Source organism: Leptosomus discolor, chromosome 10, assembly GCF_034619465.1.
Source record: "Leptosomus discolor isolate bLepDis1 chromosome 10, bLepDis1.hap2, whole genome shotgun sequence".
In the NCBI taxonomy this organism is placed as follows: domain Eukaryota; kingdom Metazoa; phylum Chordata; class Aves; order Leptosomiformes; family Leptosomidae; genus Leptosomus; species Leptosomus discolor.
The window spans coordinates 16663016-16685881 of record NC_141400.1 but is presented as its reverse complement, the minus strand read 5'-3'; the positions used below and the strand labels follow the sequence as shown (position 1 = coordinate 16685881).

The window sequence follows — 22866 nt, the reverse complement described above, 5'->3', positions numbered from 1 at the left end:
CGTATGCACTCAGGGCAGGGTGCTCAGAATTAAAGACAAACCCTATTAATTAAAACAAAATCATAACTGGACCTCTTTATTCATATTGGATTTGGGGTTTATTGTAGACTTGCTGGTCAGCAGCATTTCTGAAAACAGAGGTTTACGTCAGGAGGCACCATGGATTATTGGCAATTAATGCATTGTCTTTTCTTTACTGAGATATTCTTGTTTCCATGTGCAAAATATGATTTTTAGAAATTTCAGCTGAGAAATTTAGATAAAATTCTGTCTATGCCTTTCCTCTTTTGCTCTGAAAGAGCCGAGCCTCAGGGACAGGTCCTAAATTGAGCTGTTAGATTTGTGGGGGTTTTTTTGACTAAACATTTTTATGGTATTTTCCTATTTTTCTTCTGAGCAGAAAATGCTTTGCAGATGGCTGATATCACAGCACTAGCTAATGAAGTCACGAATGTGTTTTTCCTTTCTTTGTCAGGACCCATCATGTCCGACAAACCAGATTTTGCAGAAATTGAAACGTTTGACAAGACCAAGCTGAAGAAGACAGAAACCAGAGAGAAAAATCCGTTGCCCACTAAAGAAAGTAAGTGCTTATGAGGCTATTTGAGCTACGAGTAGCAAGGACACAATCTGTATTGCAGTTCGTACGCAAAATGAATACTAATCATAGGATTACAGGCTCAAACTCATCCCTGACTTTAACTGGAGATAATACTAAGACTTGTACTCTATGCTGGGCTGTCAAGGATACGAGTGGTTACATCCGATGGTGTGTTTTGTCTGAAAAAGCCTTTCTGATGGGATTGCTCTTGCTTCTGCTAAAAGCAAGACCATTTTTTCTGCTGGCTGCCGGTGACAGGATCAAACTGTTGGTACTTACCATGTTACCAGCCTCTTCTGAGGCACAGATGCTCAGGGGAACACTTGCACATCCCTGGCAGGCCAGGCAGCATCCCCAGAAGGTGCCTGGGCTCTGGATTTAACGTGTTAGCAGGTGGATGAGCTGCTGCCCCCCACTGGTACCTGCTGTCAGCCCTGGCCAGGAGAGCTCCAGGCACCTTCTCTGGGAATAAGGCTGCAAGAGAAAGCCATCATCATCCTCATCCAACAGGCAATCTTCCTTAGCAAAGCACCCCTGGGCTTATCTCACGCAGGTTCTTCTCCCCTACAGAGGCAGCCAGATGAGGGTTGTCATTTGCATTTAACTTTGGACATGAAAATGGCATTTCTCTGCAGTTGGGCTAGACTTTGTGAGCAGTTTCCTTCAGCAGAGTGTCGCTAACCACTTTGGATACGTCAGCACTGATAGCCATGGAGACATACTGTCCCTTGACATAAGATACCTGTTTTTCTCCCTGTTTTATTATCCCTACCAATGCTCAGGCTGTAAATACAAGAAGAGGTGTGCACATCATGAACCGCACCCTACTAGCTATGCAGACGTGGGAACGAGTTGGCATTTCCAGAGTGGCCAAAGAAAGCAAGTGGGGACTTACCAGCCCCTGGCTTTAAGAATGACTGTAGAAATCTTTATCCTGCAGAATCATTATAGCGTTTATTGATGATGTTTTTGTTTCCTCTGTTTTTCTGGCAGCTATCGAACAGGAGAAGCAAAGTGAAAGTACAGCCTGAGCGTAAAACTGAAGATGTGACTGCTGCTTCTTCAGCGGGGTTTTGGCTTCCAAGTTGTGTTGTTTTGTTTTGTCCCCCCACACCCCATGTTTCTTGCCCATTTACTTTAGTAAACATTTGCTCATTTAACGTTCCCCAGGGAAGAAGTTTGGTTTGTGTTTGTTGAACAAGATACTATGTATTTGTGTTTGTATTCTTAAAATGGTAATTCCAAGTTCTGTATCAACCCCGTTACTTGCCAAAAAAAAAGCGCAATTTGCATAAAAGTTGTTTTCCTAAACCTAAATAAACAAGTTTCTTCTGATCAGCTGTCTTTGAGCCTTGCAGAAACAGGGTTTGCACTGCAACTCTTACTAGCATCCTTCCCACTTCTCATTGCCACAGTGTCTAGAGAGCATGGCTGTGTTGGGAAGAGTTACCCCAGGTACCCACAGGTCCCCCTGGCCGGCACACAGCCCCTCTCCATCAGCACATACACTTGTATCCTGCAGTATCCCAGACAGCACTGACCCCCCCAGGCACCCTTGACCGCCTTCACAGCGGCCTGGAGACTTCCCTCCCCTGCCTCACTTAGAAGAGCGTTTCAAGGGAACTCCAAGGAGCAAATTTTGTACACTAGCAGCTCCTGAGCTTTTAAACCTGCAGCTTGGCAGCAGGCATGCATAAAATGGGATGTCATTGGCCTGCTTCAGTCCTGTCCAACAGTAGGTTAGAGGTCTCAGAGACAAATACCTGCTTACAAATTCCATGAAAAATTGATGGTTGGGCTGAGGAAACACTCAAATTAGCATCCCAGATTGGAGAAGGGTTGCAGCACCCTCTCCACGGCTTTTTTCCCCGCTCTTTAGCCTGCCAAGACCAAATCAACCCTGGGACAACTGCAGTGCACGCAGCCTTTGGCCCATCTAATATCGAGCAATATAGGAAAGCAGGAAGGTGGAAGAAGGAAATACAACTGATTTTCTGGGATGAGAGAGAGACTTTCAGCAGCCTTCAAGCAAGCAAGGACTCCCTGAATCTTCATTACTGGTGGTGCAAAAGCATCCTCACTGGTTTGCAGAGGGCTCAGCAAAAACAGACTCTGGTACCAGCTCAAGGGACTCTTAATTACATGGTATCGCATTATCTCTGGAATTAATTTGCAATCATCCTAGAAAAAACAAGTGCTTACTCTGGGAAGATAAACTACTGTCCCTGGAGCTTCGGTTTGATCCTACTTGTGCTGTGGAATCGGAATAATTCTGTGTACTTCAACAGGGTTACTCTGGGTTTATACCTGCATAAGGTAAGGCAGAAACTGTTCTACAGGCTTCAGAAAAGAGAAATAAATGGTTGGGGTGGTGTTTAGAAAGCTCTTATTTACTTAAGTGTTGCTTGACACTTGACATTTAATGTGAATAGAACTGCAACGAAATAATAGCAGTGTAGCCACAAAAAGGGTGACTTTTGGTGGCAACAAAAAGTAAACAGAGGTGGCCAAGAGACAAAGGGAAAAGCACACAGCATGCAGGACTAGTGGCTGCGGTTAGAGCTTCGTTAATGTCAGTGGTATTCAAAGGGCCAAGACTGCTACTTCAATACCTACTCTTCAGTTCAATGTTGCTGCTGTTTTCTTTTCATGACCAAGGATTTTTTTGCTCATTCTCCTTTAAAGACCTCATTTCCCTTGGCACCTGACTCTAAGGGTTTGGGTTTTTTTTAGGGTCTGCTGGGTTTATTAATACTAATTTTTATTTAAAAGTTGCAGACCATCAAAAGGTTGAGCAACAAGGGAAACAGTGCTATTTCCCTTTGTATCTCATGCCCTCCCCTAACCTTCTTTGAGGCCAAAGAGCCTTTGGCATTATTTAAATATCTGCTTTGATGATGGTTCCTTCATGGAGAAAGCATTCAGAGACAGCACTTAGAGCAACAACACCTACTGGAAACTCATACAGTTAATACTATTCGACCAGATTGCCCATTACTGTTCCGCAGGATGATTTTTAAGCACCGTATTGCACTCAGCAGGTAAGCCTGCAGACTAGACTTTCTCCTTGTTTTTGCCAGGAGACAGCACTTTGTTCCACGTGACAATCTCCCTCCTTCTCTGCCAGTTCAGAGCATCAGCCAACTCGCTCAACACAACATGCCGTAAATCACCACAAACCTCTTTAGCATAACTGAACCGGTTGGCCAGTGCCTGTGCCCTCAAGCCCACACTTTGCGGGAAGAAAGGAAGGAAGGTCTGGCCGGAGCAAGAAAACAACAGAGATCTTCCCGTCTCATGTTTGCACACAAAGGATTAGCAGTGTGGCTCTGAGGAGTGATGTGAGAGATCAGAGCACTGACTGCAGCTCCAGAGACAGCAAATTTGTCCAAGCACTTGGCTCAGAACTGCTCCTGGGGCCGCTGCACTCTGCCCCCATGAAACCTCCTCCTGATTTAACTGTTTGCATTTAAAGCCTGACACCATAAATCCAAAGTCTCAGCACTCTTATTCACATGTCTCACCCCACCGGAAAGGCTACAGAGGCGAGAAAAACTTGAGCCAAGCTCCCCACCCCTGGATCTGACTGCAAAATCCATCAAGCGACAGCAGAACATACACCAGCTACACACCGGGGAAAACTCCTCAAGGTGAGAGGCTAGATCTCCCCACCCTTCCCCCGCCTGCCCCAGGTGGAACACAGCTTCATGGCACCATTTGGAGGCTGTTTCTTTCACCATTAGCAGTTAAGAGAGGCTTAAAGTTAAGGACATGTAGTTACAGTACCCTGATTTGAGAAGGGTCCCTCTCTGCTGCCGTATGAGCCCACTTCAGCCCAGGAACTGGATCAAGAGATTAGAATTTGTCAAGAGCAGGGACAGGTCTGACTCCCTGTTATCTTAGCCAAAGAGCATTACAGCCCTTATCTGTGGGGCAAGCTGGGGACACAGACCAGGAAGCTGCTCATCATTTAAGGCTGAGACAGTGAATTTTCATCTTTCCAATCATTATACTAAGGAAATATTTGCTCCTGCCATTGGAAGGGAGCTACAAGACAAGCCAAACCAAACACTTTGCCTGCACGTAGGAAACACCTTCTGGGTGTTAACCTGCTCCTGACCTTCACTCCCTCGAAGAGCATCTTCCAGCGCCAAGACTCACTAGCAACCACTTGCTCCAGAAGTTAGTGGCCTTCCCCAGCCTCCATGCTGGTGGGCAGCTGAGCTGCTCACAACTTCATCAGCAAACTCAACCAGCTCCAGGTGGGAAACCTAAATAGTTTTGCCAATTAGCAGCAGCCCTTTGCTGTTCGGATCCTTTACATAATGAGATGTTACCTTGCAACTCCTCCAAAGGAAAAACAGCTTCCATGCTAATCCAGTACCAGCAAAAAAATCATTACATGCAGATAAACACCTGCTTTCCTGGCATCACCATGAAGCCAACCGTGTGCCTGGGATCCCAAGGACAGAGCCACCCTCTTGGGATCCTGGCCAAGTTCACCTGCCTCTGTGAGTCACTTCTAATTGCTCGGCACAGTTGCAGTGAGCCCTGGCTGAGCAGAGGAGATCTGCATTCCTGTCGTTGTTATACAGAAGTTAGTTGATTTAATAAATCTCATTAGGCAGGTATTTAATAACAGTGAAAGCCAGGGAGGACAAACCCTGAACATAGCTCTCCTAAGAAAAGGGCACGCGTGTGTGGCATCTCGGTTGGAGCCCAGCAAAAACCCTCCGGAGATCCTGCTGATCCCAGCTCAGATACCACAGACCAAGACCAAATGTACTTGTGGTTTTTTTTCCCAAATGTTTGGGGATTCTCTCTCATTTGGTTCATTAGCCCCGTGGCTGCTGAGGCATCTCATAGCAAATCTTTAGATCCAGCACTGCAGCAAGGAGGGCTATTGGCTGTGGCCACAACGAAAGCTGAGACGCCCATGCAAGGCCAAGGCTGGAGAAGTCTTGGCTTTGGGGAAACACCTTTGTGCGTTTCTGCTCTGCTGCTGCTGGTGCTCCTGGCCCAGCAGAGACCTCTCCTGATAAGAGAAGAACAGGGAAAGAAACAAGGGGGAGAGGTGAGGGAACGAGGACTGTGGCCCAAGCTCAGTGGGATCAGGGGTCTGAACTGCAGCCACACGGGAAGGAGGAGGTCAGGGGGCCGGGAGCGCAGCCGGGGAGGTGCCCACTTCAGCAGAAAGCCAAGGCAGAAATTGCCGGGGTAGGTCTCATGCCTCTGCCCAGCTCCCCCCTTGTTTTTTCCAAAAACACAGGGTGAAAACAATAGTCTTTTAAAAAACACTAACCTTCTGGTGCCGAGCTGGGGGAGCCTCCCACACTGCACACGGGCAAACAAAGCCGCTGTGTCCTCCTGGAGCCCGGGCACGGGCAGCCAGTCCCGGCTGCTCCACCTGCTCCCGCCCAGCGGGTCCGTGGGTCCCCGGCGAGCTCCGACCGTCCCAGCCCGATCCTGGGCACCGAGACGTGTCCCGGCAGCAAAACCTGCTCAGGCTTGGGCGTGAAACGCGGCGCGGGAATGGTTGGGGCTGAGCCAGATTATGTGGGAGCAGGTGTGTGCGTGTGCGGGGGTGTTTCTCCAGCTCCAACCCAACGCCGCTCAAACTGACAGCAGGGTAAGCTCTCGTTTCAGCTTCTGCGGCGGGTATCTGTGCCGGGAAAGGCGGCTCCGTGTGCTGTCTTGTCAGAAGAGCTGGCTTGGGAAGGAACAGTTGCTGGGGATGGTTCACGCACATCTTGTACACTGCGCTGACAACAGCTCTTGACAACTCCTACCATCAGTTGCAAATCTCCCAACGCTTCATGTTTGCTTCGAGGCCTGGCTCCAGAATTCATCCGATTGATGGGGAATCAGGGAAAAAGGAGGTGGAGGGGGGAGCAAAAGGGAGTTTCCAGCCACTGTGGTCAAAGACACACATGAAAATAGGGTCTTTTAGGGCTCCAGCAGTAGGAAGTGAATGAAAAGAATGAGATTTTTCAAAATAATATAACAATCTCAGGAATTTTAAGCTGGTCTCGTGAATTTGGAGGCCAGCTCAGTATCGAAATTTTTTGATTTGGCAAAGTTGCAACAAGCAGAGAGGAAAAAAATGATGTGTGACTCCAAGTGGGTGTTTTCAAACAGTGTCTTGTTTGGGGAAAATAATCCTTCTTGGTCTGCTTTGTTTTCTCATGATGCTGGAAATAATTCTTCTCCTCAGAGAGAAGAATTGGGTTTTTCTTCTTCTGTCTCATCACGGGAGCTACCCCAGGTCACGCCTGACCATGGCTGGTCCCCCCATCCCTGCTAGCACCAGAGTCACCACCTCAAAGTGTTGAAGAAACACGTGTGAGTCCTGTAGTAAACGTTCCATTTAGCAATGAAGAGATCAGCCGTGAGATGCCTAACGGCTGAAGGCACACATACCTTTCGGGGCTGAGCCCACGGGCAGGGGATGGAGGCAGCAGGGCTGCCCCAGGGCAGCAGCATCGCTCCTGTGACCCTTCTCTCCAGGGAGCGGGAGCAGCTAATAGTGCTGTAACAGCTCCATAATGGCTTTATGATAGCTCCAGCCTCCCCACCGCTCCTCCTGACTTGTTCCATTTTATTCCTGCCCTGTCCAGGCTCCTATTTCAGTGGGAGCTGTGTGACCCAAGCCCCTGACTCTGCTTCATGCCAGCTCTGGCCAACAACCACAGTGCATCAGCCCCGGCAGGGACCTCACCTGGTGCCGGCAAGGGTGGCAAGGAGGGAGGGCGTTCAGAGGGAGAAGGCGTCAAACAACTTCTGTGCCGGCTGCAGCTCTCCCACGCTGGCAGACATCCCCAGTAACACTAATGACTTTGGTGGCAATAATCCAGAGTGAGACAGAGGCACCTAAAAAGATAGTAGCCTGGGCACAGGAAGACCGTGGGTGCTGCTGGAGAATTGTTCTTGCCCACCCAGTGCTCCCCAGGTCTTGTTCACGTAGCAAAGGGAGGTGTTTGCTCTACAGAGGGCTTCAGAGCATGGAAAACCTGGAGGGAACTGCTCCAGTGAGTGGAGATTTGTCGTGACCCCACGGAAAACACCGTCCTGCCCAGACAGCCCCCCGCCGCGGGGCAGCCCTGGGAGCCACACAGCATGGCGCGGCATGGCACGGCACGGCACGGTACGGCACGGCACGGCACAGCGCTCCCTCCCAAGGGCGTGCCGCCCCGCTTGGGTCCGCACTGGCATTGCCTCTTCTAATGCACCCGGCTGAAAATCATCACGTCTCTGCTTTAACAGACCTCTGGCCTCATTTTATTATCATGCTGCTTTTCTATCCCAAGCGCCACGTGCACGGCTGGGGCTCCAATTTAATTTTACTTTTCTTTTAATGTGTTTCAAAAATACCCAGGGAATTGGAAATGTCAGGACACCAGCGTGGCTGTATTGGCCGCAGGAATCTGCCTCCCTGTTCACAATAGATAATTGAAGACTGTTTCAAACGGGAGCTGCCTCGACGTGAGTGTTGGCTCCTCTCGGCGCTGACCCTGGCTTCATTTATTTTCTAGCTGTACAAAGGACTAATAAAGCTTTAACTTAACCTGCTTTTATAAACTTTATGTCTGAAGCATTCGGTGGTGCACGGCCAAGGTGGAAATAAAAGAGCTTAATCTAAAATAGCACTCAGTATTCAGAACGGGCTAAAAACTATAAATCCCAGAGCCATGCTCAAATAGCCGGGATGCTGTTTCTCTCTGTAACGCTGCGATAAATGCGACAACCGGCAACACCCGTTGGTGACTTTGGTCTCTGCACCAGTGTGCACCGAGTCCCTGGGGAGGGCTCCTGCTTCGGGGCATGGTGCTGCACTCGGACCCCTCGGAAATGCAATTTATTGAGCCCCTAGATTAACCTCCCCCGGGCACTGCTAAACCACACAGAAGCCAAGTAGGAACCAAAGCACTGACGGGAGCAGGGCTGGGTTTCCCCGCAGGCACTGGGTGCCTCCAGCCGGACCTGCCAGTGTTCAGGACCGGCAGCACCCAGCTTACCCCACGGTTAATATAGATTAGCGATGCCGGCTGCGCAGTGGGGGATTTAAGCGAGGTGAGCTGCTGGGGAGGTGAACCGGGCAGGATTTAGGAAAGCTATGCTCCGGGCCTCTCCCCTCGAGCAAGTCTCATCATCTCATCACACATGGCTTCACGACGTGTGAATCGGGAGAGGTGATACCGACCGCCTTCGTGCACAGGAGGTGCTGGGGCAGCCTCCCTCCCGCTCACGCAGCAGCAGAAGCCCAGTGCCATGCACAGTTCCTGAATACAGTCTCTGTTATTTCCCAGCAGTTATGTGCAGACAAGCTTTCCTGCCCCTGAAAGGGCATTTTGCTAAAATACTGCTCCTTGTCACTCTGCGTGCGGCCAGACGAACCACAGAGCCACAATACGGATATTCTTTTTTTTTTGCCAATACATCTTGAGAAACCCAGGGCTGGGCCAGCCAACCGGAGCCACCAGCATCGGAAAATCGTTGGAGGTTGTTCTGGCAGGCGGGATAAAAGCTGGGTGGCTATCATCCCAGCTGCCGCATGAGCTGCTCAGACGGGAAGGGACTTTGCCAGCCCATCCCATCCACACGTGTCCACCAGCCACCCCAGTGCCACTGGACATGGGTGGGTGCATGCATGGTTGGGATGGGTGTGTGGTGCGGGGACATCCCACAGGGGGGAGCCTTGTCACCAGCCTGCAGGGGACACTGCCTGGGGGACACTGCCCCAGGCATCCCCACCCGGTCGCTGCGCCCTCTGCTCCCACCGTTGTGTTTGATCCCGGCACTGGAGGCTTTGCTGCCTTTCCACCCGCTCTGAATTAACGGATGCCAAACGTACTGTTTTCATTCTCGATGGGGCTGGGCAAAGCTCCCTCTAAAACTACCGCAGTTCAGGTGTTCAGAGCTGGTCTGGGATTTAGGGAGGGAATATGATCAAGGAAATCTGTTTTCAAAGGGTGTCACTGGGAAGAATTCAGCCTACGGAGGGTCCTAACGGGTCTCTGTGCCTGGAGGGTGCTGACAAGCCGGCCCGGTGGGCCAGATCCCCTCCTTACACCATCCCATCGAGTCAACTTTAAACCAAACAGTAAAGGCTTAAAACTGGTTTAGTAAAGCCAGAGACCTTGCCACGAGCTGTCACCTCACTCTGAACTCAAGTAACACTGGAGACATCTCTTCCCACCTCAAAGATTAATAAACGCGTGGCACTGCCTTCATCCGCAGACTAATTAAAGTGTGTTACATGAACATGGCATCAGTGCCCTGCGCCATTCAGAAATGGAAATACGCAGCTCAATGCCTGTGACAAGGCAGGCAAGGCGAGAAGAGCTGCTTTGGGGGGGAGAAAAATTCCAGAGCCACAGCAGGCACCATGGGGGGAGCGAGCCCCCGAGCAGCACAGGATCCCCACCGCCTTTTGGGGGCAAAGCAGGTGCCAGAAGCAAGTTTTCTCCTCACTTCATTTTTCCCGGCAGGACTCAAAGAGCTTTTAAAGTTGCTTTCCAGCCCAGGATTCCCCAGAAGAAGCCTCAGCTTTCTACACTCACAATTGCCTCTGTCCAAAGAAATAAAGATGAGTTTTAAGAAAATATTCATATCCCAAATCACCATTTTCTTTTGCAAGTCTCAAAACCTCCCACACTCAGTGTGCCAGACACAGCCAGCACTGGCACACGTATCCTCCAGCTCAGAAATTAAGATCTTTGGGCTTAACATGTTCCCTGTGACACAAAGTGGATGGGGAACCGGAGGGGTGGCAGAGCCGCAGCCACGAAGGGACAGCGTGAGGAACCATGCTGGGAAAGGCTGGGGAGCACCACATGAGCCAGGTTGTAATCAGTTAATTTAACTTGAGTTTGTCCGGGAATGATTAAGAAGGAGGTGACAATTTTCCTCCATATCAAATGCCCAATCTCTTCCTGGACAGGCTTTTATCTGCTGAGGTGACACATCGCCAGGACAGAGATCTGTTCCCCTCATGCAGATGCCCAGGCAGTAACCTATCTGCTGCACTAACACCGTTTTGCATGACACTTCCCTTAAAGAGGGAGAGAAAAACAAAACACTTGTCCCTGCTTTCTAGCGCTGCTGTGTAAACAGCCCTGTAGGCTTTGAGGGACACACCTACAGGAGGCAGGTGAGGTGAGGCTGGTCGGGTCATGGAGCTGCCTCTCCTGGGCCAGCTGGGAGGCTGAGTCCTCTCGAGGGTCACTGAGATGCGAAGGTTGATCTAAACGGGGGTGGTTTACTCTGCCCTGCTGTTCGGGGCAGCTCGAGACGTGGCAGGACCGAGTCTGGATGCGTCATTGCCCAAAAGTAGCTTTGCATCATTTTTGGATGCTGTGGAGACAGAGGTGTGGGGTAGCCACTGGGATTTAGGCAATTCAGCCAGGATGGACCGCCAGCCCCACAACAGCCCTTTTCCAGGGGCAGGTGCTCAGCAAGGAAAAGTTTTGCTCCACTGCAAGGGCCGGGAGAGTTTGGGGCAGGAGCTCTGACCTCCCTCTATAGTGCAGAGGGGATGCTGCTGCCTGCGCCTCTGCAGAGGGACGTGCCAGAGCTTTTGTCGAGACATTTGACTCTGCAGGCTCCTCTGCTCATTGCCCCCATGCTGGGAGGGCAAGGGAACAGCCTTTGGGAGTCTGGAAACGGGTGAGGACAGGGAGACAGAGGCTTAGGAGGGGAGCGGGGAAGTCATTGGAGTGAGAAGATAGTGGGAAAGTACAGCTTTAAAACAGGTAATTCAAAGCCAGGGGAAAGGAAGGGGAAGAAATGCCCGTTATCTGCTTGTAAGTGAAATAGCCTTGTTCTTCCCGTGAGCAACATCCCAGCTTGGCTCCTGGGCTGAGGGTTCTGTCTCAAACGCTCGTGTGAGCTTCTGCTTCTGCTCCACGCCCCGGTGCCAGGGGACGGCCGCTGGGATCCAGGGCTGGCAGCACCGCGTGGGAATCTGGGGATCAACAAGTGACTTGCCCCAGGGAAATGGGCACCGCTGCTCCCAGCCGCTGCCCCCACGAGCAGAGGGGCAGGCGATCGGGCTGCGGGTCCCCCGGCCCATCACCAAAGGACTTAAAGCCTAAACTGTGCAACCCGGAGCCTCCCATGGTCCTGGTTTTTGGCATCCTGATGGTCCTGTGCTATTCCAGGATGTGTTTCTTTCAGTAGCAGAGCCTCTTCGCTCAGACATGCTCCTTCCTGGCCTCTGATGAAGTGCACTGCTTACTCCATCATGCCGCACACGAGGCTGTGCTGGGAATCAGGATTAAAAGACAGAAAAACTGGTTACATTGGTAGAGCTGAGGGGGGACAAAGTGCTGCGGAGGGGCAGGAGACAGGAACTTCTCGGGATGATTTTGTCACCAGGAAAGCACACCCCAAGCCGGATCTGTTGGGCGTTTTTTAACCTTGTTCTCAGTGAACATCGGCCACTTCTAACTATATGCCAAAGCAGGAATGAAGAGGACTGAGCCTGTGGGATAGGTGTGGCATAAAACCTGATTTCAGTTTCACCTCCATCCCAATTACCATTCATTAATCAGAACAAAAGGCTGCAGTCCTCCTCCATGATGGACTATTTTGAAGCAAAGGGACACATCCCTTTTGCTGAGCAGCCAGCTGTGTCCAGACCGAGGACATGGCATCACCTGCGGGGGCTTGGGTGGCTTCCCGCAGCGAGCGGTGAGGGAGAGGACCATAAAACATCCTCCACCTCACCAGCGAGGGGGTGGCTTTCTAATTACCCAGGTGGATTTTTATTGTAACGAAGGCAGCAATGCAGGATTTGACGCTAGGGGTCCGAATGTGTCACCTGCCGAGGGCAATTTAACAAGTGGTCTGGGCTTTATTTCCCTGTTGTCCACAGCCATGGGGCTCGCTGCCCCAACAAGCCGAGAGCCCGTCCCTGCGGGACCCACCACGCGTGGTACTTCTATAAACTGATTTCTCTCACGCCTGCCTTCCCTTAAAACCCCTATTCTGATGGGAAGAGGGGTTTATGGGTGCATGGGGCTGTGTGTACTATTACTGCCTTTTGACTTTGGGCAGGCACCAAAATATTTTAGGATTTCAGTTGTCCCCTGAAAAGCACTGGGTGTTTGGTCACATAGCAAGACAACAAGAAAGCATCAACGTGTTACCAGTAAAGCCAAGGGGCTCCAGCTGACGTTCAGGACTCCGCTTTCCAGACAGCCTGCCCTGCAACAGCATGTGCAGCCCATGCAAACTCCCGCGGTGCCACCGCGCCAGGCGGCTGATGGCTCGCTTTGAGGTCTGAGGCTGCCCAGAACGACTGACACTTCATTTTGTTTTCTGCATAACCAGGTAAATTCAACAAGATTTTCCTTTCAGGTTCCCCCCCCATCCAAAACCAAACCAACAGCTTATTTCTAGGCAGTGGGAAACCCAAAAAGAAACTCCTTCAGCATCATTTCACAGATGGGACCGCCCATTCGGGTGACCCAGGCTGTGACCAGCAGGCTTTTCTCCCAGGGGATGTGGGAGCACCCAGCCCTGCAGCCCTCCAGAGCCTGGCCGGGCTTCGCCCACACACGCCCAGTGATGTACGGAGCAAAGCACCAAAATCAGCTTCTGAACAGCTACGCCCAGTCCAGCTCTGCCACTGATTTACCCTGAGATCTCAAGTCCACCTATCTCTGTGCCGCAGTTTACCCAACTGCAAGCAGACACAGCTACATTTAATCTCTCCTACCGCAAGGACATTGCATGAAGTGCTCTATAAGTGCAAAAGTTGTTAACACAGCAAGACCAAAGTCTGGTTTTGCCTAAGGTGGGAAAGTCCTGCAGTGATAGAGCTGGGATTGTTGCAGTCCCATCGGTCTGCCGGGCTGGATGACCCCGCAGAAGTGCTGGCTGCTGCTGGCCAGGGCCGAGCTGTAAATGCAGAAAAAAAATTGCAGCAGTGCAGGAAGGCCTGTCCCAGCACGCTGCTTTGTTTGCTGACAGCTAGCGTAAGTGACAATGTTACTAGTGACTTTTAAGATCCCTGTGACTTTAATTGGAAAGAACATTTTTAATAGCCCAGGCAAATAGCTGTGTGATCCTGCCAACTGCAGCGACTGCTCACAGCAGAGCTTCACGCCCAGAGACGCTGTTATTCTTCTGGCGTGTGATATGAATATCATGTGTGAACTGACATAGCAGACACGCCAACATTTTTTTAGCTGTACAAGCTCTCTCAGACAAGAAAAAAAAAAAAAACAAAACCAAAAAACAACAATATGCCCCTAGGCACAGCCAGACACAAACTCAAAAGTGACCTGCGTGCATATAGAAAATGCACAGCAGATTTCCAAGCCGTATGCGTGGGCTTTAATCAATGAACTTCACTGATACATGGGAAACACTTTATTCCCAGTAATTGCCCTTTGACAGCTCTAACGAGTAGGATCTGTTTGGGATGGTAACGATTAAAATGCTGACTCACAGAGGGTTTTGCCATGCTGGCAGGACTACAGCAGCTTTGTGCTCACTTGGAAGGTATTTTGCATCCCTGCTTTTCAACCAATCTGCAATTTTAATCCTCCAACTGCAAACAGTTTGCGGCTTTGCCCAACTGACTCCAGGTTTCCCTTCTGCAGGATCTGGAGGGAAAGGGTTCTCCTCTCACAGCAGGACAGGGAGAATCCCCATCCTTTCTGCAGCCAGGAACAGCAAGGAGCTCATCTGCCTGCTCCTGGGAAGGAGGGAGAGGAGCTGCCTGGGACCTGAGCCGATAGACCTGCGCTTCAGCTATCCAGCTCTGCGATGTGTAAAACCACAGGGCAGGTCGGTGGCTTTGCAGTGCTCTCCTGCATTTCTTGGCAAGGCAGCAAAGTCCTCTGCAAACATCTGTGAAACGCAGCCTCCTGCCTGACCATAGTGGGCTTTATCCCTCTGTGGCCCCTTTTGCTCATGGCACAGCCCCCCAGGTGCCACAGGCAGCCCCATTCCCTTGAACATCACATCTGCAGCCTCTTCATGAGTCCCCTTACAGTAGCCAGTGATGAACATCAGGAGTGGGGTGTACCTGGGGTCAGCTGGGAGGAGGAAGAGGAGGAGGAGGGCAGAACCTCTGCGCTGCCACGGATCCAGCACCGGGCAGATGCTGCAGCCCTGTGCCACGGGGCAGCGCTTGGCAGAGCCAAGGGGCTGCTGGGCACTGCTGGCACAGCACAGCACGGCACTGCTGTCAGGCTAAGCACCCACCCTGCCCTGCTTAGCAGGCAGGATCCCTGCCCAGGGTGAGCAGCTCCCGCTTGGGACCATTCAGCCACAGGAAAACAGACCAAGAAGTTTCCATGAGTACCATCTCACTGTTTCTCAGTCTGCAGCATTACGGCTTTTTACAGCCCTTTAACGATATAGGCTGTAACTATTAAGAGGCTTTTTTGGGTTTCCTCTGATAAGGATTTTCCTCTCCTGAGCACAGGCGATGGCTCGGCAGCGGCGGAGGCCCCTCGCTCTGCTCAGGGGGTACGGGCAGAGCTCCTGCCTGCAGGGCCAGCAAGCAGCCGTGCTTCTGCTGCAGCAGCCTTCACCGTAGGGAAATTACTAACCCCAGAAAACTGTTCCCCTAATTACAGTCTTGGAGCATGGAGCAAACCACATAAATGATTCACACAGTGTTCCCATGCTGCAGCCGCGTAAATTAGAGAGATTTCCAAACACTCCCGAGCTGTGCACACTGTTATCAGGATGGAAATGCAGAAACTTTCATCATAAAGAGGCGAGGAGGGGAAAAAAGCCCCGCCGTTAAACGCATCTCTTCAAATCAAGAAGACCTGGGAGGTCTATCCCCTATAGATCTTTACAGAACGGTTGTTAAAACTCCTCAGGGAGTTCTCGTAGGAGGGAGCAGGCAGATAGCAGGGGAACTATAGAAATGCATCAGCTTGTTATTTCGGAGGGACGCAGGGACTGAGCCTCCGCTGGCAAGCAGAGGATGAAAAGGAGAAGGCAAGCGGACTTGGGGCCAAGAGAAAGGGATGGCTAGCGGTGGGGAAGAGAGTTAAAAGTGTCCCATTGTTAGGGAAGTTTGCCCTCCTTCAGACCATCCCGCTCCCAGGGACACCGCGCCACCTTTTGAAGTGCAACCTTAGGCGGTTCCTTGTCACCCATTGGAGCGGGAGCTTTTTTACCACATTAAGTCATTGGGTAGCAAATGAATGGGGGGTTTTGACTATTCACAACTTCACCTTATAAATATCAGGGTGGTAGGTTCCTGCAGCTTTCCTCCATCCCGACAGCTCACCTTGGGAAGGAGCTGAGGGAGGCGGCCCTGCTCACTTGTGGACCTGCGGTGCGGAGAGCTACGGATCAGCGAAAGGGATCCAACCCCCTCCTTGTGACAGCCATGAAGAGAAGCACCTTCCTCATCCTCTCCATCGTGGGGGTCTACGGCACCATTCTCCATGCAGCAGCCTGGTAGGGTCCAAGTCAGTGGAAAGGGCAACTTTTAGGGATGCTCTTCAGCCTGTGGTAAACAGTGTGATCCATTTTCTTTTCTTTGTTGCAGGTCTGTGAATAACTTTCTGATGACAGGACCTAAGGTAATTGACACACGGACTGTCAGGAATTTAAGTAGAGCAATTTTGTTTTGCGAATGGGAAACAGGACTTTCCCAAGGAACCCCATTGCCCAGAGCATACTGGCTCCAAGTCCTGCTGAGTAATGAGGGAAAGGACCCGCAACCCATTTATGTTTGTTTTCATTGAGAAATGATAAAACACCGTGGATTTTAACCCCGCTGTTTCCCCTGCCAGGCTTACCTGACGTACTCCAGCAGCGTGGCGGCCGGGGCGCACAGCGGGATGGAGGAGTGCAAGTTCCAGTTCGGGTGGGAGCGCTGGAACTGCCCCGAGAGCGCCCTGCAGCTCTCCACCCACAACCGGCTCCGCAGCGGTGAGTGTGCCTTTATCTGCTGCAGGTACCAGCATCCCCGTCCCGGGATGCCCTTGGGTATGAGCCGGGATGTGCTCTGGAGGGAGCTGGGGCTGCTCATTCAACTAACTGATGGAGAAGGGCTTTGGGGTCACAAAAATCATGATTGTTTTTCCTCTATCTGTATTAATTGGTGTAATAAACAGTGCTGACATTTTTCTAGGAATCCCAGGCTCTCTCTGGATCTCTGTCCGTGCCAGGCTTGAGCTCAGTCCTTCCTGTGGTGCTGCTTTCCATGGGCTTGCTCATGCCACTTTGTGTGCAGCATTCCAGGGAGCGCAATGCTAGAGGCACCTAAGCTCACAACGGGGAGAAGCACAGGAGAGATGAAGGGGGAAACCAGAGATGTACGCTATGAAACTGTCTTCATAAGAAAGTTGTGGATATATTTCAATACTATCTGCTTCAACAAGCAGAAATCTCTTTGTCCCAGACCAGAATCTCTATTTGAATCTGTTAGAGAAGCCAAAAAAGAAACTAAACTAGAAGTGTGGGTGCAGACAGCTCTTACCACAAGTTTAACAACTGACCAAAACAAGATCAATGACAATTTTCCCCAGCAGGCAAGATCAAAGCATGAATATACCCCCCGTGCAGGAAAGGACAGAGACAAACTGCGTGCCAGGTGAAGGGAGAACTAACCCTGGCCAGAGCAGGACTGGGCATTGTCTTAAGATCCTACTCTTGCCAAGAAACTCCTTCCCATGCACAGACACCTGCATAATATTATACCAAATTGCTGAAACCCGTGATGCTGAAGCCTGAAAAGGCTCCAGTCACAAGCATTTCATTTCTGTAGCACCTTACCTTTTGCACAAACCTTTGGGCTTTTTTCCTTCTTGCCCCTTTGCAGCGTGGGAGAGCTTCATTCCCCATAAACCGTGACCAATGTCTGTTTGCATGTGACAGCTTTCCCCCCCTCCTCTCCCCCAGCTACCCGGGAAACATCCTTCGTACACGCCATCAGCTCGGCCGGCGTCATGTACACCCTCACCAGGAACTGCAGCATGGGAGACTTCGAGAGCTGCAGCTGCGACGACTCCAGGAACGGCCGCGTCGGTGAGCTGCCGGCTCGAGAGGAGCTGACGTTGTGTCCCCATCCCCACAGGCAGCCCCTCAGACTTCAGGGCAGAATTCGGCCCGACGGGGCAGTGCGGCGCTTAGCATGCTTCTGTCTTGCAGGTGGCCGAGGCTGGGTCTGGGGAGGATGCAGCGACAACGTGGAGTTTGGAGAGAGGATTTCCAAACTCTTTGTGGATGCTTTGGAAACAGGGCACGACACCCGCGCACTGATTAACCTGCACAACAATGAAGTGGGGAGACTTGTAAGTCAAATATATTATTATAATAGCAATAGTAAGTATACTACTACTAATGTCTATACTGAAAACAAAATCTGAGAGCCTGGTAGGCTGTCCAGGTCCTCATCTCCAGCCCTCTGTGACAATCTAACCCCTGTAGTGTTTGCATGGAGGAAAAAAATACAGCCAGAATCTGACCCAAAACCTGAACTGCTGTAAGAGTTGTTCCCACTCTCAGCTGCTGCGGCTGCGTGCGATGCAGTTCACTACTAGCACACACCATTTAGTCAGAAACACGTGAGTTTTATACTCGCCTAGTGCTTGCCTCATCTATAAAACAAAGCAAGAACCACCTTACTTTCTTGCAATATGCATTTCCAAGCTATTTGGCTGGGGAAGCCAGGTGTGAGCTGGCCCTCCTCACAAGGCGGCTGCCAGACTTGCCCCCCGCTCCCCGCCTGGGCCAGCAGAGACTCTCAGCATCCTGCCAAACCTCCTTGTCTGTAAAAACAAGGACAGCAACACTTAACATACCTATCTCATAGGGTGTGTCGAGGCTTAATCTCACATAGATACCAGTGATTGGGACCTTATAAATACCAGAGGGAGATAGGTAGATAATATCTGTGAAGTGCTTGGCCTGGAGGAGGTGCAGAGAGGTTGGGTATGATTATTCTGAAGCAGTTTCACACGTTTTGAATGAAACTTCTGAGAGGGATGATGGGTTGATGCTGCAATGAGCGATGTGAGTGGCATGAGAAGGGCACGACCCGGCAAAGGCAGTTTTTTTCCTGGGCTGGAGAAACAGATCCTGCCAACGACCAGAGACAATAGTTTGTGCCCAGTTGTTATCTCTGTCCTTTCAATTAGTGAAGAGGGGCAGATGTTTTCCAGAAACTGAAACAGGCACATCAGCTTGTGTCTTGGAAGGACCTGAAGTCATGGCCAGCACGAGCCACTTTTGACCCTTTGCTCCCCAAATTAGAAGTGCTGTAAAGCCCAGGTTTGAGATTTAAATGACGAGGCTCTGCTGCTCCTAATTTCTCCACCTCTTCCATCAAGGCCGTGAAAGCCACAATGAAGCGAGCCTGCAAGTGCCACGGGGTGTCGGGCAGCTGCAGCATCCAGACCTGCTGGCTTCAGCTCGCCGAGTTCCGTGAGATCGGGAACTACCTGAAGATAAAATACGACCAAGCCCACAAGCTGGAGATGGACAAGAGGCGGATGAGAGCTGGCAACAGTGCTGACAGCCGCGGGGCCACGGCGGAGACCTTCCACCACGTCCACGCCACAGAGCTTGTCTTCCTGGAGGACTCTCCCGACTACTGCACGAGGAACGCCAGCCTGGGCCACCACGGCACCGAGGGCCGCGAGTGCCTGCAGACCGGCAAGAACCTCTCGCAGTGGGAGAAGAGGAGCTGCCGGCGGCTGTGCACCGAATGTGGCCTCCGAGTGGAGGAGAGGAGGACGGAGGTGGTGGCCAGCTGCAACTGCAAGTTCCACTGGTGCTGCACAGTGCGCTGCGAGCAGTGCCGGCAGCTGGTGGCCAAGCACTTCTGTGCCCGCCGCGACGCCACCGCCGCCGCCCCCAACCACATCAAGCGGAGGAACAAGGGCCACAAGAGATAGAGGGCAGCCGTGGCGCCCAAGGAGGACGCTTTGGTGTCCCCACGCTTGGCAGCTGCTGGCGGAGCTGGGGTGGGAAGGAGCGTCCCTGGGGTCCGGAGGGCTGAGCGGGGCACTGCGTGGGGCGACGGGGCCTCCTGCGGACAGATGCTGTGACATGAGGAAGCGCGAGGTGCGGGCGCTGAGGGACCATGGTCCTTCTTGCTTCCATGGTTTTTCCTCAATATTTACCAGTACCTTCTTTCTTCTTGGGAGTCACTTTACCTGTGTATGGGACAGAGGGAAGAATTTCACTTTTTAGGTGGGCTCAACCCCTTGTGCCACCACCAGCAGGTCAGCCAAGGCCAGCAGTGGGGCTCCAGCCCCACGGCAAGCGAGGTGGGAACGGGCAGCTCCGTCCCAGCAGCCCCAGGTACCGCAGCTGGGGCAGCCCCAGTCCGGCCGTTCACGCACAGCGGCTGCTCGGCAGCATTTCTAGTGGAAAACTTATGCACTTTCTGATGCGGGAGGAGGTTTTGCAGTGTCATGGTGTGTATTACGACTGCAGCCTTTTGAGGGCTTCAATAAGTTTACAGCCAGTGTTTACAGATTTCTTCACCTCCCCTCTAACTTCACCCCCCCCGCTCCTCTTTTTAAATTTTGTATTTTGGTACCAGAACCCCTGCCCCTACTAGACAGTAGCTCCGTGTATTTGTACTGGATGAAATTAAGCAGTTCACAATTCCTATACTTTTTTTTTAAATTAGCAGATAAGAATTCAGAATTCTTTATGCCTAATGTTGTGTATTAATAAGTTGTATTATTGCTTAGCACAATCTGTTTTCTCTATATGTTTTGAAGGTATCCCTCAAGAGTTAGATTTTGGACTGTATTTTGCAATAAACACCACAATGAAAAGGATTGGCTTTTTCCTTTCTGGCTTCCTAGCAGTATGACTTTAGGTGCAAAATCGTCCCTTTCTGTGTAAAACCCAGCACTTCCAAGATTTCTCACCATTCAGCCAAAAGTCAGCAAGAAGGTTGTTCTCTTTAGCCCTCAATAAAAGTTGGCTCCAGCCTTCAGTCCCTGGAGGGTTTACTTTAATACCTATCACCGTAATATCTAACCTTTTTCAAGTGCTGAGTACGCAGGCACTGCCTGGCTAAAGCTGATCTGAAGCTCCTGATGCCTCTTTAGTTTCCCTGGGCCCGACATCCCCCAGACAATGCGAGGCTGCCCCGCTTTGATGTGGAAAGTGTCGGCACTCACTGCAAAATTCTTGGAGGCACGAGAGGAGCCCTTTGAACTGGGGGCAGGAGAGAAAACTTGGGGACAGTTGTGAATGTGTCTGCTGGTTCCCTGCTGCTCTGGGTGCAAACAGCCCCATGCCACTGCAGGGAGGGCAGGAGGGGACACGCCCTGGGTCCTGCTCTTCTCCTGGCCTCCCCAGGGCTGCTCCTCAGAAGCACAGTGCTGCTCCAGAGGGAGCCAGGGCTGTGCCACCACCCACACCCATCACACAGGGGCAAAGGATGCTCTACCAGGTTTGCTTTCCAGCCAGGGGAGAAGGAGAGACAAGTAAAAAACAAAACCAAAAAAAACCCAACAGCTCTGCCAGCATATTGTGCCCAGGCTATAAATGTTTTGATGCTGTTTCATCTGGGTATCCCTATGGCTCCTAGTGCAATTGCAGCCTCGGCACATGCTCAAGCCAAATCGGGAAGCTCAAGGATTAAACGCACCAGTCGGGAAGCACAACCGACTTCCAGGTGTTTATTTTTGCAAAGAGCAGTTTTGTTACAGCTGGAAACGCCATGCCAGTGGGCCGTCACTTTGGGGGGCTTTTGTGCTGCCTTGGCAGTAGCTATTTCTAAAATTTCCATAACCAACAGGCCACACCACCAAAGCAAAACACCCCAAGATTTGCACAGTGTTACCACAACAGCATTCGCCACCCACCAAAAGTTAGGCTGAGCTGGAAACGCTAAAAACAACAAACAAAAAACCCCTTTCCTGCATCTTGTGTGCTGGCTGTCTCACCTGCACAAAAAATCCAGGCTCTGCTTTTGTAATATCTGCTGGGGTGGCCCAGGGCTGGCACTCAGCAGCACCAGCCCCACGCCTGGGCAGCCCCGGGAAGCTGCGGGCACAGGGCGCTGCCAAAACGCCGTGGAGCCACAAAATGAGGTTACAGAGAGCACAGGACAGTCACTGCTGATGTGCACTCAGAGGAGGGAACCAGTATTTCACCAGGATAACTCCCAAGTGCACATAAAAAACATCTTGCTGTATACCAATAGCGGGGTTAAACTGCACAGGGGAATCCCGGAGATGAGGACTCCCCGTGTCTCTCTTATGCATCTCTCTGCAGCAACTCTGCAGAAAATAAGAAATGACAGGTTTGCAGGTGCCCATAGCACCAGACCAGATCTCCGTCCCACACAAGCTCCATCCCTGGGAAACGAGGCTGCAGAGAGGGGCAGAGATGCTCCTCCCGCTGAGCCCTCCCATTCCCACCGACCCAGAGCCAGGGGCTTGCCGAGCCAGCACTCGTTTCCACTGCGTTGTATTTAAATGCTGGAGATGAACTGTTCTTCCTTGAATTTGTCTAATTGCTTTTTTTAAAATCCATTTACATTTCTGGCACCCAGACCGTCTAAGGCAACGAGCATATCTTATGCAAAAGCCAGAAACCGAATGCAAATTGAAACAAACTCAAGAGAAAGTTATGTACCATCCCATGATACAAATTTCCATTCTCTTTCTATAGCTTGCAGAGATAATACCAAGCCTGAACAAACACAAAAAACAACTCAATAGCTTAAAGCTGCACCTTGCCAGAGATATCATGGTCCTGGAGAAGCTGAACCTCTCTCATCCTCCCCCTTGTTGCTTGGATACAACAGTCATCAATTCTCACTACATTCACTACAAAACAATAGAAATTCAGGATCATGTTAATCCATCACAGCACTGTCAGGGAGCCCCTGCACCCCTGCCCACGGGTACTCAGTTTCTGCAATAACACACACAGAAGCACCACATGCACAGGGTGGCACAGGGCAATAAACCCTGAGGCTGCCCACAGGACACAATCCATCAGGCTAACTTCATCATTCCAGTAGTGGTTTTACCTGGGCAGCAAACTCCTGTAGTTTTCAAAATAAATAACAGCACACATAGCAGAGCAAAGTCCTGTCATCAGCTGACTTGCAAAGGCTCATTCTCTAACCACAGCCAAAGAGCCTTTGAAGGGACTGATGATGTCTTCAAACCTGAATGTATTTACTCATGATTACCCAAAGTCAACTCCAATTTGGGACACTGATCCCAACCACCTGTAAGTCCCTGCGTGCTTGGAGGAAAGGATGGACTGGCCCTATAAAGCCTTGAGGAGGAACCTGACTG

The 22866-nt window shown here is 51.1% G+C and overlaps 2 protein-coding genes across 2 annotated transcripts; both read left to right on the top strand.

The window, feature by feature from the left end:
• Window positions 1-414: 414 nt before the first annotated feature.
• LOC104346547 (thymosin beta 4 X-linked) lies at window positions 415-1632 on the top strand. Its single transcript, XM_009951333.2, has 2 exons — window positions 415-583; window positions 1595-1632. The coding sequence occupies exons 1-2, from the start codon at window positions 415-417 to the stop codon at window positions 1630-1632; spliced, it is 207 nt and encodes a 68-aa protein (XP_009949635.2).
• A 14333-nt stretch (window positions 1633-15965) lies between these two features.
• Window positions 15966-19482, top strand: WNT8A (Wnt family member 8A). Its single transcript, XM_009951334.2, has 6 exons — window positions 15966-16036; window positions 16128-16161; window positions 16375-16513; window positions 17486-17611; window positions 17735-17877; window positions 18916-19482. Exons 1-6 carry the CDS (start codon window positions 15966-15968, stop codon window positions 19480-19482), a joined length of 1080 nt encoding a protein of 359 aa, XP_009949636.1.
• The last annotated feature ends 3384 nt before the right edge of the window (window positions 19483-22866 follow it).

What these genes read in the sequence shown, in the direction of transcription:
- LOC104346547 (XM_009951333.2), top strand. Translation starts at nt 415, where the DNA reads ATGGCTGATATCACAGCACTAGCTAATGAAGTCACGAATGTGTTTTTC. An exon ending in TCCGTTGCCCACTAAAGAAA is followed by an intron (nt 584 to 1,594) that starts GTAAGTGCTTAT and finishes TTTTTCTGGCAG; the next exon opens with CTATCGAACAGGAGAAGCAA.
- WNT8A (XM_009951334.2), top strand. Translation starts at nt 15,966, where the DNA reads ATGAAGAGAAGCACCTTCCTCATCCTCTCCATCGTGGGGGTCTACGGC. An exon ending in ATTCTCCATGCAGCAGCCTG is followed by an intron (nt 16,037 to 16,127) that starts GTAGGGTCCAAG and finishes TCTTTGTTGCAG; the next exon opens with GTCTGTGAATAACTTTCTGA. An exon ending in CCACAACCGGCTCCGCAGCG is followed by an intron (nt 16,514 to 17,485) that starts GTGAGTGTGCCT and finishes CCTCTCCCCCAG; the next exon opens with CTACCCGGGAAACATCCTTC.